This window comes from Juglans regia, chromosome 4, assembly GCF_001411555.2.
Source record: "Juglans regia cultivar Chandler chromosome 4, Walnut 2.0, whole genome shotgun sequence".
Lineage (NCBI taxonomy): Eukaryota > Viridiplantae > Streptophyta > Magnoliopsida > Fagales > Juglandaceae > Juglans > Juglans regia.
The window spans coordinates 19,669,308-19,686,138 of NC_049904.1; the positions used below are offsets into that span (position 1 = coordinate 19,669,308).

Below are 16,831 nucleotides of genomic sequence, written 5' to 3' on the forward strand. Positions count from 1 at the left end.
TGTTGGTGCTTGCGTTCGGCAAGAGCATTTTGTTGCAGTGTTGCAACGCATGTTAATTGGTGCAAAACACCCTTGGAGTTATAGTAAAGTGGCATTTAAAATTCGGCTCCATTGTCAGATTGAATAATTTTGATTTGAGTGTTGAATTGGTTTTCAACAATGGAAAAAAAATTTTGAAGTGAAGTTCTAGCTTCAGATTTGGTCTTTAGTAAATAAATCCAAGTGCATTTCATAAATTGGTCTACAATAGTAAGAAAGTATTTAGAGCCATTGTACCCTTGAGTTGGGTTAGGACCCTAAATGTCAACAGAAACAATGTCAAATGGTTTATTAACTTTGGATTCTAATTGAGGGAAAGGTAGTTTGTGCTGTTTGGCAAGAGGGCAGATATCACAAGGAATTTTGGAAGTAGCCAAGAGTTTGAAACTAGCTTTGTTAATGTCATGCAATACATGTTGAGTCATGGAACTATGTCCAAGTCTGTAATGCCATAATGTAAATTGATTAAACTTGGTAACAATAATATTGTTAACAGAAATTGAAGGTAATAAAGTATGAAAGAAAGATTGCATAGTAGTCAGGTTTGGGTCTTGTAAATTGAAGATGATACAAGCCATTATGCACCCTCCCCACTCCAGTAGTCATCCAAGATGAAAGGTCCTGGATATAACATGAATTTGAAAAGAAAATTAGACAACAAATGGAGTGAATTGTCAAGGATTTTGCGGAAAGGAGATTGAAAGAAAATTCAGGGACACATAACATGTTTCGAAGAATTAAATGTTTAGATAGATGGACATCACCAACGTGTGTGGCTATTGTGGTGGTTCCATTAGGCAGTTTGATGATATGAGAAACAGAGGTGACATTGTGTGTGAAGAAATTGGGGCTACAAATCATGTGATCTATAGCGCCTGTGTCGATAATCCATGAGGTTGTGGTATTTGAGGCATTGTTGTGTGTGTGTGTAGAATTAGAAGATGAAAAACCAGACACAGGAGAGGAGCTAGCATGCACATTGTTGGCAGTAGGAGTAGTGGTGTCAACGTGAGAGGGATTGAGCAAGGCAAGGAGTTGGTTGTACTACTCCTAAGTAATAGGTGAACCATGATTGATTTCTTCCTGCGCAAGAGACGATTGGTTAGCAGAGGATTTAAACTTGAGGTTGTTCTTATGTCCGGGAGCGTAGCCATTGAGTTTATAGCATTTTTCTTTGGTGTGGCCAGGTATGCGACAGTGGGAGCACAAAGGGAGGTTGGGATTTGCTTTGAAGCAACGCTCTAAAGAGTGGCCAGGTATGTTGCAGTGTGAGCAGAACAAACGATCTTTGCGGGAGTTTGTTTGGTTGCGATTATCTGGTCCCCTAGTGACCATTGCAAGAGGTGCAGGCACAGAATGGAGTTGTCGACGCCTTTCTTCCTATTGAACTAAGGATATTGCTCGATTGAGAGGTAGGAGTGGGTCATGGAGTAGAATCTGCGCACGAATGGCGTCATAAGAATCGTCAAGTCCCATAAGAACTGCATTACTTTGCTGCGATGGGTGTATTCCATCAATGTTTTGACTGAGCCACAAGTGCATAGAGGCATGGGCTCATAGATTTCAAGCTCATCCCAGAAGCTTTTGAGTGTGTTGTAGTATTGACTGACAGAATTGGTGTCTTGTGTTAAGGAGGAGATGGACTTTGTAAGTTGGAAAATGCGAGGAGCATTCTGGATAGAAAATCTCTTGTGAAGGTCATTCCAAACACTGGCAGCCGTTTCTGCATGTGCAATGCTTGATCTATGTTTCGAGCTAACTGAGTGTTGTATACAAACTATTATCATGTCGTTGCAACGTTCCCATGCTGCAAAAAGAGGGTCAGAGGCAGTGGTTGGTTTTGTGAGTTTACCATCAATAAATCCAAGCTTGTTTTTTATGTTGAGGCCTCGTCGCATTGTCCTTGCCCAGGTCACATAATTCTATGTTGTTAAGAGGTCGGGAACCAGTGGAGAGGATGCTCCTTCACCGGGTTGAATGAAGTATGGGCTAGCGGGATGATGGGGGTTGGTCTCAAGATTGGGTTACATATTGGATTTGGAGTTTTGGGTCAGAGTCAAAGCTCTGATATCATATTAAGAATGGCACAGATGCAAGGAAGAAGATGAAGTAACAAAGTTCTGAAATTGGAGAGGAAAATTATATTTGTATATGTTGATTCCATATGTACGAGTACCTACTGCTATTTATAGCTACAAAAGAATGAATAAACAATTACATTTACAGCTCACTATAACAATCCTAACAGAATTATATTCTCCTATTTGTGCATGGTACGTTTTGTCTGGTAGAGCTTCTAAACAGAATTATATTATCCTGCATGTCGCGTTTGTCTGGTGGAGCTTTCTTCCTGTAATTTCAACATTAGTAGGCATATTTAGAAACCATACTATCATTTTCTTTTGCTTTACATATAAGGATCCACCCAGTCAAAAATGGAGGGCTACTCGCGCGTTGTCTATATTTTATATTTTTTTTTTCGGGTGGGTTGAAATATTATTTTCATTTGCGCATACGATGGGAAGGTTCAATCTTTGTCCAGATGCCTCCTCATACACTGCCAGAATTCATTGAAGTCAACTCACTTATAATAGTAAGAAAAAATATTTACATCAGCCTGTAGCTGCAGCACACTTAATGTACTGAGTTTAAAAAAAAAAAACATCATGTGAGGTGTACTACGGCTACAAGCTGATATATAGCCATTCTCTAATAGTAAACTATCATCAGCAAAGATCAATAAATGTGACTCGGATCCTTCCATTTGCAATTGGCAATCCAGAAAGAGCACCTCTTAAGTCCAGCATTTGTAATGAGACAGCTTAAGACCTCTGAGCATAGGATGAATATCTTAAGTCTTGAATGTACGGGCACTACAAACTTCCAACGCGGTCTCTTGTTTATTGGAGTTCTTTCGTGTTTCCAATGTTTTTTTGTTTTTCTCATCTTGTTTTATTTTCCCCGGTCTTGTAGATAGAGGAGAGAATAAAACAGAGGACGATGCATTTAACAGAGATTTTTCTATCAAATCCATTTGACAATTTGGGTGGAAAGTTCTCCCCGATCTGCACCGAAACATCTCTAAGTTTAATTTCCAAAGTTTATATAAAAATAAAATAGAATCCATTTAACATAAGGAAACAATTGCCTTGGAGTTGGAGTTACTTCAACTACCCCCAGAAACAATTGTAAATTTGTAAGCACATACCAAAACTAAAAACACTAGAGCGACTTATTAACTGTATCTGACTAAAAACATACAATTACATTGAGTAAATTGGTCAAAACATATGTGCAACAAACATCCATGTACAGCATATTTGCCAGTTCTGCAATAGTCTCATTCCAATAAATCTTTTCTAGTCGAAAAGCAGTGGGAAAAACACTTCCAAACTATATCACCAGAATAAAACATGGAGTGCTCAATCCAATCTAAAATTGCGAATTGCAAGGGTATTCAACCTAAAACCAAATAAAATTTTCACCCGTCGGCATGGGTTTGTCATCTTAATTATAATAAGAAACCTTTATACCCCCTTCATGTCCAAATATCATACTAAGGCTCATTTTTTACCAAGAGTGCTGATCGCTGAGTGAAAACTAAGAATGATTTGGTAGCTTCAAGATTTCAAAAATACATTCTTGGCTCAAGCTGGCAACTTAAGTTTTGTATTGTTTTTCCAGCTGCAAAACAAACAATTTTAACCGTTATCCACCGAATAAGAAAGTGTGGGAATGGATCCTCATCAAGAATGTGTCATATTTCATTACCTAATATAGTAATAGTAAAAAAAGTCTGCATACAAAGCTGTCTGAACAAGACCAGAGATGCAAGCTGCAAAATTTAGAAAGAATCTTTGAGTATATATATTCACAGGCAGCAGAACCCAAGACAAAATCTCGTTTGCCTGATTTTAGGCATAGCTTACCTATCCATCGACTGAAGTGTGTCTCTGTGAAGTAGCGGTATATCCAGTTAAGGATGTAAAATGCACGATATGCCCTGCAAAATGAAGATATGGACTGTCAGTACTCCTGCCATGAATTCAATTAACATGCATGTAACCAATAGCTTTTCTTGCTTATATGAACCATGATGCAGACACAAAGACTGTTAATTGCAATAGAAAATAAGATATTAAAAAAAATAAATAAATAAAAAAGAAAAGGCAGGCAGTTACTGTTAATTGCTTTAAGGGGAAACAAAAACAGTAATAACAAGTCATACTCTTGCACAAAGCTGCATGCTATTCTGATCTTACAAACTAGGGTATGTATCTAAGTTTCAAGAGTTCCACTCCAAAGGTTTTCCACGGGATTGAAGTATCCAAAAGACGCTTAGCTCACACCATGTAGAAATGGGTTGGGAGAGTGAGGTGAAGGGTATAGATGACACCAAATCATACTGATTAGATTCATGATTCATGAGTACACAGATATCTATGGCACCCAATTCGTGGAGGAAAATCAAAAAGTTTAAAGGAAAGGTAAGGACCCGAAACAAATTAAGGTTGTGTTTATATGTGCATGTGTGTGTAATGTATTACACAAGCACGCACTCACGCGCACACACAAAGTGATGCCTCTCTGAAGGGGTTCAGAATTCTGCATTATACTTTCAAGAAGAATACAGATCTCGTAATTTTTTTTTTTTTTAATAAGTATACACGTACTTTTAAAAATACAGATCTCGTAACTTGTTTACCAATTGTCTTGTCCACCAATATAACACCCACGAAAACACATGGACTCGCACACATAAAACAAAAACGAAAAGAAACACAGACATTTACATGCAAATTCATTCACAGTTATCTCTTTCCTACTTTCAGTAAAGAAGGATGTTTACAGAAAACTATAGAACAACATAAAAGTATTTACACAGAACAAACCAGAGACGCATCATGTTGCATTTAAGGTGCAAATCCATAAGGTCAATACATACAACCAAAAATACCATATCAAATGATATTTGCATGTACATATCAAATGAAACATTGAAAGTGCAATTCTATATCTTATCCCCCAACCCGTTACATCCAAATATTTTCATTTTCACAGTTCTAAATCCTCACAATGTTCATTTAGAGTAAGTTTACAAACAGTATAAATATTACATTTTTTTTATAAGTCAGTATAAATATTACATGACACACCACAAGTGGAAAGCAAAATCTTAAATGAGAAAGGAATTCAATAACACAAAATGATAGGCGGAAAAATGAAATAAAAATTTTATAAACATACAATATGGATAATTCCAGAGAGGAAACTTGTAAAGAAATACACATACCCAAGAAAGAAAACATATTGCCCCGTCAAATTGTCCACATTTCCACTTCGCTGTAGCAAAACTAACTGGGGAAGAATCGCAACTGCCTCCAAGTATATTGAAAATGCCCAGAAGATCTGTAAAAAGTTACAACAATGTTAGTAACAGATCTTGTTACTTTTGCCATTTTTTGCAATTGGTGCTCTTCCATAATATTTTTAATGACTTAGAAAAAAAAAAGGCAAAAGTGCAACTATTTGTGATTTTTGGTCACATTGAGTGAATATAGACTGTATTCCATACATCATTGATTTTTGTGTGAGTTTTTAATTATTTGTACAAGGTTTTCCACAAGATTTTTGAATAAGTTAATATTTCAACATATATTAATACAAATGGCAAAACTGCAACTGGCACCAGTTTCATCATATTGTGGAATTGCAACTAGCGCTCTTCCATAACTTTTTTTATTACTTATAATAAAATGGAAATAAAATGGAAAAGTGCCTATTGAGTAAATGTCTGGCATATTTATAGACTGCATTCCATACAACATTGATTTTGTGCAAGTTAATAGTACAACATATTCTGTGATATGAAATATCAGAATCACAATCAAGCAAACTTACAGTCTCAAAAGTATATTAAGGACAAAGCTGAATATTAGGTACGAAACTATAGAAAACCCTATAAATGAAAGCATCAAAATGACACACGACAGATTATGGCCCTTGACCACCACCTTGAATGCAATCTTAAAGATAAAAATAAAAATAGGATTTACTTTGAAATGGCCAATGAACCCAGACCCATATGGTAGCAAAACAATTGAGCTGGTAACAACTCCCAATTTTTAATTTGCAAAGTCTAGTTATTTAACTAAACACAAGGAAACAGGTCAGGTGGAAAGTAGTAGTAGTAAACACATTTAAAAAAAAAAAATCCTAAATCCAGAAGTTAAAGCTTTACGCTAAGAAAATAAAAGAAAAAGAACTCTCTCATATAAAGAATTTGTCTCCATCTCCATGGAGTAGAGTTCTCAGAGCAAAGGCATCTCCCAAAGCCAAAAGTGAGATCCACTGTACTTGAATGCGAAGAAAAACTTTAATAATGAGAAATGCTTTAACCACAAAGAGATCCCACAAAAATAAATCCACACTTATGTGGCTTGATGTGATACGTTAGATTGTCAAATTATAAAGTAGATCTAACGTATCATATAAAGGCATGTCAATTTGTGGATTAAATTTTGTGTGATCTCTTTGTGACTGTGAATGTGATACTTCAAAACTCTCATGTGCAAAATTCTTTCAACAGTTAACCTAATATTAATATACTTCCTACTCTCTACTGCCTGGAGAACATCGAAAGGCTTGTGAAACACAACAGAAGTTTGAGTAAATATTAACAAAACTTGGATGGGTACTATCCATTCTATTTTCTTACAAGTACTTGTTAAAAGCACAAAAGCTCACTACTCATTCCCAGGGGAAGTAATACAAGAGAAAGCCTAGAAGAGAACAGGTCCAAATAGCCATCCATTATAATCAGACCATTCTGTGTAAAAGTAAAATATTCATTAAGCTAGAAGAAAATTATTCCAGGAATTTGGAATGGGCATTATCCTATCTCTTCAAAAACCACAGACATTATCCACCAAGTATAAAATATCTCAGGATGACTAATTAAAGTTGACAACAAACCACCTCTTGAAACGTAAACTTCTCATTCACAAGAAGCGCCAAAGCAAAGCTTGCAGCAAGGAGAAAGTAATGGCGAAATGTGTCAAGCTGTTTATCATATGAACGCCTCACCACCCGGTCCCTCTTCATGCACCACACAATGGCCGTAGAGCTCACTATAAACACAAGCTTCATAATGGTGTTATAGACAGAGATAAAGTCCGTGAACAGGTCCAAGTACCGTGCCAGAAACACCAGCGCATAAAGTTCCTGAGTCTTTAGCGAAATCCCTGATATGATATACCAAATTATCAACTAATACCAGCGTAACCAAGTTACTTCAATCAATCATAACCGTGATCACACTTAGACTATTTCTTCGTTCTTTTCCAGACAAAACAAAAGGTGCAATAACAAATAGAAATCTTCGATTCTTAAAAGTTTTCCCTAAGTCAACCGTATGAAATATCACTTCACTGAAACTCATCAACTAGCTATCGGAAGAAGTCTCACTACTTCTTTAGAGGAAACAATTGAATTACAAAAATGTAGTACTTCAATTTTCATTTTCTTTCCTTTTACGCTAATTATTCGCAACAAAACGGGGGGAGGGGAGGGAACTAATGCTCCCTTCGTTCACTGAAAAGGTGAATAGATTAAGATAAATAGTTCAATAAGATGCCCAATCACAGAATATGTCAACCTACGGGACTGAGAAAATTTAAGGGTTGCTTAATGAAGATGGATTCAGTACTCGATATGAAAAAGAAGTTAATTATCAAATAAAAGAAAAAACAATTAAATTGTGTCCATTTAGTTTATTTAACATCCTGGTGTTTTCTCGGGAACTACATGGGGAAGAGAGAAATGCATACAAGTAAGAGGTAAGGGGAAGATTTAACTTACCTGAGCAAGATTTGGTTGCGTAGATTTTGAGAAGCAGGACCAGGATGCTGGTCAAGTGCATCATATCGCCGGCGAACCTGAAAATGTTCATGGTTTCAGAGGCCAAGCGGCGAAGATTCGTGCCCTAGATTTATGGCGAGCGACAAGAAGCGAAGGTGTTGAAGAAGGAATCCGAGGAATTGAATGCGGGGGTTTTGGTTTTCGTAAAAGAGGTGCGAGCGAGGGGAAGAGATGACGTGGTAAGCGGAAACGCGACGGAGGAACGTTACACACCGCGGTTATTTTACGAGAACAGACATAAAGCCTTCAGTACACAAAATAAATCCAAGACTAGGCGTGCCTTCGTACGACTTTTTTAAAGTATTTTTTTTTAATATTATTATTATTATTATTAAGATTTGAAAAAATTATATTTTATATTATATTTTATATAGAAATTTAAAAAAATTATAATAATAAGATCAGATGAGATGAGATAATATAAAATATTTTTTGTATCTAAACAGAGTTAGATCTACTGTAGAATAAAAATAATTTTACAATATAACGTATCACATCAAGTCACGTTAATTTATAAGAATATTTTTATCTAATTCCTTGTGATTAAAATATTTTTTTTATTTTAAATTTTACATTTTCAATTAATTATTGATTGATATCTCAGTTAATTAACGGTAAAATATATGATGTCTTAAATTTTGATGGACATACTAGATAAGAAATCAGGTATAAATGGGTGAAATGAGAATCAAATTCCCTTGTTGTATGATTTTTAAAGCCCAAGCACTTTCCTCGTGGAGAAGAGTGTCAATATATAGAAAAATAAATGGCTACAAAGTGGTATAGGGATTATATGACGAGATTTGCTAGGTAGAAGCGATTTGGTGTATCAAATTGTGTACTAATGCTGATATGATTTATTTTTATTGAAAAGAAAAATATTAAAAAAATAATTTTTTATTTGTGTGGAAATAATTTTTATGAGACAGAGAATCTTTTTTTCACTCAAAATTTTTTTTTTATATTTTTTTTTCAATAAAAAAATCATGTCAACGTTAGTACGGAATTTGATACACAAAATTGCTTATACCTAGCAAATTACCGACAAGTTTGCAGTTAGGAGTGCATATCATTTTCAACAAGGAAGGTGTACTCAGTACTATAAGGGTCAATCATTTGATGAGCATAAAATGAAAAGAGTGGATGGTGTAGACTGTAGAGCCTTTTTTTTTTTTCTAATCAAGCATATTATAAACAAAAAAGTACAAAAGTTTAAGGTGGATCTTTTCCACTGTCAATATACAAAAAACAACTAGGAATATTATCTAAAAGTATGCTTCCAAATACAATATTTGTAGCTGCCCATTGCGCCACCGAGTGTGCACATCGATTTTGAGATCGATGTATCTTAGTAAATTTTCAGTCTTTGTGAAGTTGGGAGATGTGAAGAATGTCGTCAATAATAGTTGATATGTTCCAGAAAGGAGTCGAATCTGAATTTTCAATAGATGTAAATATCGACTGAGCATCCCCTTCTATTATTGCAAGATTCTGATTGGAAGCCTTCTTAGAAGCTAACAAAACTGCCAAGGCTTCTGCGACTAGAGGAGTAGTGGTTTGAAATTTTTCCGTTTTTATTCCCAGAATATATCCTCTATGATTTCTTTGTATTACCGAGCCTACTGAGAAATGATCACACACTGTTGCATCAAAAGAGAAGCTTTGATGATTATACGGAGGAGATTTCCACTCTTCTTCTTTGATGTGTTGACTCTTTCTCATCTTCCAGGCTTCTTTATAATCTTCAAAGATGTGTTGAAGCTGGATTTGTGCATCTAGGAATGATAAAGATGTGTGATTGTGGACTATGTCATTCCTCTTTCTCCAGATAAAATCTAACATTATGACTGCAAATAGCTGGAAATGATGATTTTCTTCTGATAGAAGGCCCAATTCTTTATCTGGATAGATGATCATCCGAATCCAATCTGATATAGAATTTATAGGCAGTCTTGCAAGATTTAAAGGCCAGCTGCTCTGTTGCCACAAGATTCTGATGACAGGACATTGTATAAAAAGATGCAGTAGAGTCTCTTTCTCTTGGTTGCAAAGTGGACATTCTTCTAAATATTGGTGAGTAATGAATTCACCAATTCGTGATTTGGTTGGAAGTATATTCCAAAGAAGTACAACATCAATTTATGGCGATCATGAATTTTGAGACTTCACATAGGCTTGAAGAGTGATATAAAGAAGCTAGGCTGAACTAAAACTTGAGTCTGCAAAGATGCATGATAGGTTGTTTTGACAGAGTATTTTCCATTGTGACTGAGTACCCATACAACTTTGTCTTGCTCAATCGATCTTACCGAGAGAGGGATTTTTATAATTTCTGATATGCTTTCTTGATCAAAAATGTTTCGCAATTTTGGTACATCCCAACTCCTAGGATTACTAATAATGAGATCTGAAACTGTAAGAGTTAGGTGATCAAGAGTCATACCTTGTATTTGCTGTGGCTTGAAGTTATTCAGCGAAAGAACCCATGGATCTAACCAGATATTTATAGATTCTCCACTATAGATTTGGAAACGTCGACCTTTATTAAGCAACTCTCTTGTTTTAAGTATTCCCTTCCACATGCATGAGTCAGTTGTTTTTTGTGTTGCCTTCCAGAAAGTTGTGTTCTTTAGATATTTAGCTGAAAGAATTGAATGCCACAAACCATTTGAAGGTCCGCTTAATTCCCAACCTGTTTTGGCAAGCATCGCTTGATTCATCCTTTCCATTAATCTGCAGATAGATTTCCAGGACTTTAATGTCATATGATGAATTTTGTCCTTTGAGAATCCCCACCAAAAGTTCTTAAAAGATTGATCAAGCGATTTGCAGACTAATTTTGGTAGTTGAAAAGAGGTCATATGATATGTTGTTATCGTGCTTACAACAGACTTGATTAACATTGTTCTGCCTGCCTGAGCCAATAGCTTTGATTTCCATCCTTCCAATTCCCCCACTTTGGCTAGCATATCACTGTAATTTTCTTTTTTGTTTCTATTGAACGAAGTTGGTAATTCCAGATATTTCATTCTAGCCGATGCAGATTTATAAGGTAGCCATTGGGAAATAGAAGTTTTTGTTGCTTGGCTTGTATTTCTGGTGATGAACATTGAAGACTTACTCAAGTTTATCCTCTGTCCTGACCAACGTTGATATTTTGTCAAACACTCTGATAGGTTTTTTGCATTTTTTTCCGTGGCCTTTGTGAAGATAATAGTATCATCTGCAAAGAGTAAATGTGACACAGCTAGACTATTTCTACTGATTTGAACCCCTTCCAGTTCCTGTTGAGCTTCAGCCTTCAATAAGATTATTGATAGTGCTTCTGTGACCAGAGTAAAAAGAAAGGGTGACATTGAATCTCCTTGCCTTATACCTCTTTATGACTTGAAGAAACCTCTTGGTGAACCATTAATGAGAATGGAAAAAGAAACTGTAGATATGCATGCCTTTATCAAATTTATCCACTTTTGACTGAATCCCAAATTCTTCATTACTGCGTAGAGAAATTCCCATTTCACTTGATCAAAGGCTTTTTCCATGTCCAGCTTAATAGCCATCAAACCTTTTTTCCCTGATTTTCTTTTGAGATGATGGAAAAGCTCATGAGCTATGATAGTATTTTCCTTGATGTTTCTACCAGGGACAAATGCTGTTTGGAGAGGTGAGATGATTTTTGGGAGTAGATCTTTGAGACGGTTTGCCAAAATTTTGGTTATGATCTTGTAGCTGACATTCGTAAGGCTAATAGGATGATATTGAGTTGGACTATTTGGACAAGAAGTCTTTGGGATAAGAGCAATGTTGGTATGATTAATCTGCTTTAGAAGTTGACCACTACTAAAGAAATTCTGCACTGCTAGTATGACTTCTATTTTAACAATGTTCCAGTAGTGTTTGTAGAAGAGGGCTGTCATTCCATCCTGTCCTGGATCTTTGTTACTGGGAATCTGTATTAGAGCTTCAAATATTTCCTTTTCCTCTGGTATGGCAGTTGAGAATCATTCTCTATGTCCGAGATTTGTTTTTCAAATAGATTATCCAATTGTTCAGGAAAGATTGGATTTGAAGAGGAATATATGGAGCTGAAATTATTAATAAAAGTAGATTCTATTTCAAGAGGGTCTATAGACCAAATACCTGGTCCCAGTTTGATTGTTTCAATTGCATTCCTTCTTCGACGAATTGTTGTTGTCAAGTGATAAAATTTAGTGTTGAGATCCGTTGAAGTAAACCAAGTAAGTTTGGATTTTTGTTTCCATAAGATTTCTTCATATTCACGTTGCTTGTGCAGTCTATGTTGTAAGAATCTTTCTTTTTCTTAGTTTGAAGGAGTCATAAGATTGCCTTGTATCTCGAGAAGTTCATTTTCAATCTGAAGGATATTGTGATTGATCCGTCCGAAGTTACTTTTGTTCACATTTTGAGCGCTTCTTTTGTAGACTTGATCTTCTTGCACAAGATATAAGACGGGTTGCCCAAGTGTGGTTTCTTCCATGCTTCACTGATTATTTGGTGGCTCAAAGGTTCACGAGTCCAGAATTCTTCAAACTTGAATGATGGAACTTGACGTATATTAGTCGTTGTTTGCAATAAGATTGGATGATAATCCGATGCTGATGATGCCAAGTGTTGTAATGTTGCATCTGAGAAAAGTAGTCTCCATTCTTGATTAGCAATGGATCGGTCTAATCGTTCTCTTATAAGTGCATTCCCTTATCTATTATTGGTCCAAGTGAATTTTGGTCCCATATAACCAATATCAATCAGGCCATTTCTGTCCATAAGGGCTTTGAGACCCCTATTTGGGTTGAAAGGAACAGGCCTACCCCCATATTTTTCAGACTGGTTAGTAATATCATTAAAATCACCCAAACAAACCCAGGGCCCAGGAAAAGCTTGGGATATTGAATCTAAATGACTCCAAAAATTAGCTTTGTTAATCCACTGGGCTGGTGCATAAACATAAGTGAGTAACCAAGGTTGGTGTGGGGAATCAGAGTAAACTAAAACAGAAATTGCATTACTATTAATATTTACAGGCTCAAGCTCTACACCCGGACGCCACAAAAGAAGAAGGCCCCTTTTTTTACAAGCAGCAGGAGTACAAACAAAATGATGGAAACCTAGACTATGAACAATAGATATGGTGTGATCATCTGCCACCAAGGTTTTCGACAAAAAAACTACATCCGGGTTATATATCCTAATATTGGCCCTAAGGTTTCTGATTGCTTTAGGGCGGGCTAATCCCCTGCAATTCCAAGCTAATGTCTTCACTTGGCTTGTGGAGGCATTTTTAAGCTTGCCTCAGAAGCTGTTTTGGATTTTCCTTGGGATGATGGTCTGCTGTAGGGATTATATTTCGCTTTCCCTTTTAACTTTTTCTCTTTTCCCAAATTTCTAGAATGCATATCTAAAAGTGCTTGAGCCATTGAAGTTTCATCTGGAATTGAGTAGTCTTTCGGGTCTTTTTTTCTCTATTTTGATGAGTCTTTGAGATTTCCTCTTAGGAGCTTCTGAAAGCTCAATCATCTGGTGCCTTTTAAGAGATGGAGTAATCAACTGAAAATCCATTGGAGAGACGGATTGGTCTTCAATACTCATGGGTTCTTGGCTTGATTCTACGGACAATGCAGATTTGCCTGGGTCATGCGTAGTAGACGGGTTGCAAACTTTGACATTAAAAGGGCTGTGTCTTGCTACGGGCTTAACTGGCATGTCAAGCCTTAGAAAGGGCTGAACTGAAGTCTTATAGGGCTCGGCGCTAGCTGCTACGGGCTGAACTGGGATATCAAACCTTTGAAAGTGTTGGGTTTTATATGGGCCGACTTTAGAGGCTTCGGGATGCTGGGCGCTCATGAACAACTGTCTCGTTTCAATATCATTAAGTTCAACACAGTGGGCTTGATGGAGGCCCAGCCCGATTTCTGATCCAAGCCCATCGATTTTTTGCTGATGATGATAAGTCTGCATCGCATTGTGGATAGTCTTCCATTGCATCTTCCATGGAGAGATTTGCTCTGATGCCGCATTAAAGAACGAGATGACCAGCTGAGATTCGGTTGGTGGAATAAAGTTTTCTTGCTCAGTCAGTGCTTCCGTATTTGAAGTTAAGAGGGATATTTTGCTGGGACTTGAATTGAAGCTGCAGGAGAGAGTATTAATTGATACTTGCTCAGTCGGTGCTTCAGTAATCACATTTACACTTGTAGGTGAGAGTATTAATTGAGACTGATCACTGTAGCTAAACAGTGTTTGAGAAGCTGGTGGAGTTGTTCCCTTCACAAGTTCATTCGGGTTTTGGAGAGTTGAAGGAGAGGGGAGAAATTGCACTAGATCCGGAATTTTTGCTGCATTTTTCTCAACTTGAACACTGGTAAGATTACTCTGCCCACCCAAAGTTATCTCATAATTTTTCCTTGGGAGAATAACTTGCTTTCCTTTGCTGTAACCATCTGCGGATGAAACCGGAGGAATAAATTGTTCAAAGTATTCTGTTGCTTCGTGTTGCCCACTATCTGTTTGTTGGTTTGGTTGAACACTGTCTGGGTTGTTGTTAAACTCAGCTCTAAGCCAAGGACCGTATGAAAGTCTTGTAGGAGGTGAGCTTAGATATCCACAAAAGATTTGAAAATGTCCAAGTCTTCCACACGCATAGCAAATGTCTGATAATTTTTCATACTTGAACGCGACCCATACCTCATGATTCCCAGCTCTCGGCATCATGAATCCTTGCTTGAGAGGCTTAGTTATGTCTATCTCCACTTTAATACGAATATATTTTCTGAATGCTAAACCATAAAGAGGATCTACTTCCACTTTGATCAATGACCCGAGGGCTTTTCCAATTTCAATTGCATTTTCAAGAGTTATATGATCTAGTGGTAACCCATAGGGGTGTAACCGGTCCGGTCCGGTTTTCTGATTTTTTTAAAATGTAAATTTCACAATTTGTCATTAAAAATTTATTTATAAAAAAAAAAATTGATTTAAAAAAAATGTTTTATACTTTTATTAATATATTAGACTATATAATAGTATTAATATTAGACTATTTGTATAGTTATAAGTTATATATTAGTATTAGTTACAAATTTTTAGTGATTTAGTATTAACATTTTATGTAATAATTTATAAATTATAATAAGAAATTATTTCATATATGAATATATATGTTATATATAAAATTTCACATAAAAATTTATAATTATACATTATATATAAAACTTATATATATTAATATTTAATATATATATATATATAATATTTTGTATAAAACTTATATATAAAAATATTATTTTTTATTTTTTTTAATTAACTGGTCCGGTCTGGTCCAAAAAATCCCGGAACCGGAACCGGCCGGTTTTTACATTTTAAAAATCGGTTCCGGACCAGACCGGTTCAAAACCGGTAAAACCGGTCTGGTTCGGTCCTGTCCGGTCCGATTTTTCGGTTTGAGTTTACACCCCTAGTAACCCATGTATTTGCACATTGAAAATAGCATAATTTAAACTGATTTCTTGAAGAGTAGCACCTAGTGGCCAAGGTTTCAGTATAAGTAAATGCCCTTTAAAGTTCCAAGGGACCTGATTTAGCACTCTGAATTTATCTTGAGTGGATCTAAAGGTGAAAATAAACTTGTTTATCTCCAAATCCTCAATGAGAAAACTTTTGATGAAGTTCCATGAGGTCTTTATACTTGAATGGATTGCAAATTTATTCAGAGGCCGATCAGCTACTAACCTTCCTATCAGGATTTTGTCTGAGTTTGCTTTTGCAGTTTCTGGAGCAGGTTGAAGACTCATATCACTCCATGAGAGAGCTTCCATTTGTGAGATTAGAGATTCCATGTCCATCAAGATGCTCGTTTAGGTTGAAGAGATCGATGAGTGTAAGGAAGTGTGAAATATTAGTAGCTAAGCAACAATAAGTGTAGAAATATTATCCACCTCCTAGATAGAGAAGCTCTGACTTCTTTCTAGCCAGTTTTTGTTTCCCTGTCATTTGTGAAATATTAACAATTAGACTGTAGAGCCTTGATCACAAGGAGTTTGAATTAGCATTAGATGTGGCGAGATCTATATGGTTGAGGAATGTAGTTGTACATGGGGAGGACTTGTCACCTTAACAAGTTCTACTACTATCAATCAAACAGTCCTACGAGTGTTTGAGTAATGTTAGATACAGTCTTCATCCGAAAACTGCAATACAAGCTTAGACAATTTTATCTTTAAATTTTTTTAAAATTACAAAATTATTCCTTCTAAAATGATGTTTTTTCTCATTTAATAAAGGGTCTGCATATATAATCTCCAAGTAAAGACTGTAAATAGAATTTTTCTTCAAAGAATTAGCTCAACTGAAGTTACAGCAAGTGCAACAAATTGATATAGCCTTAAACAACAAGTGGTGTGTGCCTGAATCTAATTACTACAAAGCTAATTGGGGCATTGCTGATAATGAAGTTGCACAAAAATTAAAGTTGGAGCGGATATTGTCACGATTAGAGCACTAATATTAGACTAGCCAAATATCAGTCAAGTCTAAATTTTGACTAATTTTTTTCAAAATCAACTGCAATGGACAAGCCAAATCACTTCAAGTCAAGTTATGAGATACAATAAATGGAAAACAAAAGCCATATTTGATGAGTTACTACTCACCAACCAAAAGAATATTTTATTAAAAAGTATTTCATTTATTTTCCTTTCTTCTTCCTTTCTCTTCTTTTCTTCTTCATGTTAAATAATTTGTTTAGAGAATAAGAATTAACTTATTAATTAATATATGAAGTGTATTTATAAAATATAAAAAAATTATTAAAATATATAATATTATATTATTATTTTGATTTTGGAATGGCTAGTTT

General features: G+C 35.7%; 1 protein-coding gene across 1 annotated transcript; it reads right to left on the minus strand.

The window, feature by feature from the left end:
* Positions 1–3,271: 3,271 nt before the first annotated feature.
* Positions 3,272–8,187, minus strand: LOC108979597 (ER lumen protein-retaining receptor A-like). Its single transcript, XM_018950301.2, has 6 exons — positions 7,900–8,187; positions 7,018–7,283; positions 5,333–5,448; positions 3,969–4,042; positions 3,811–3,874; positions 3,272–3,723 (listed from the first exon to the last, which is right to left on the minus strand). Exons 1-6 carry the CDS (start codon positions 7,988–7,990, stop codon positions 3,687–3,689), a joined length of 648 nt encoding a protein of 215 aa, XP_018805846.1. The 5' UTR covers positions 7,991–8,187; the 3' UTR covers positions 3,272–3,686.
* Positions 8,188–16,831: the final 8,644 nt, after the last annotated feature.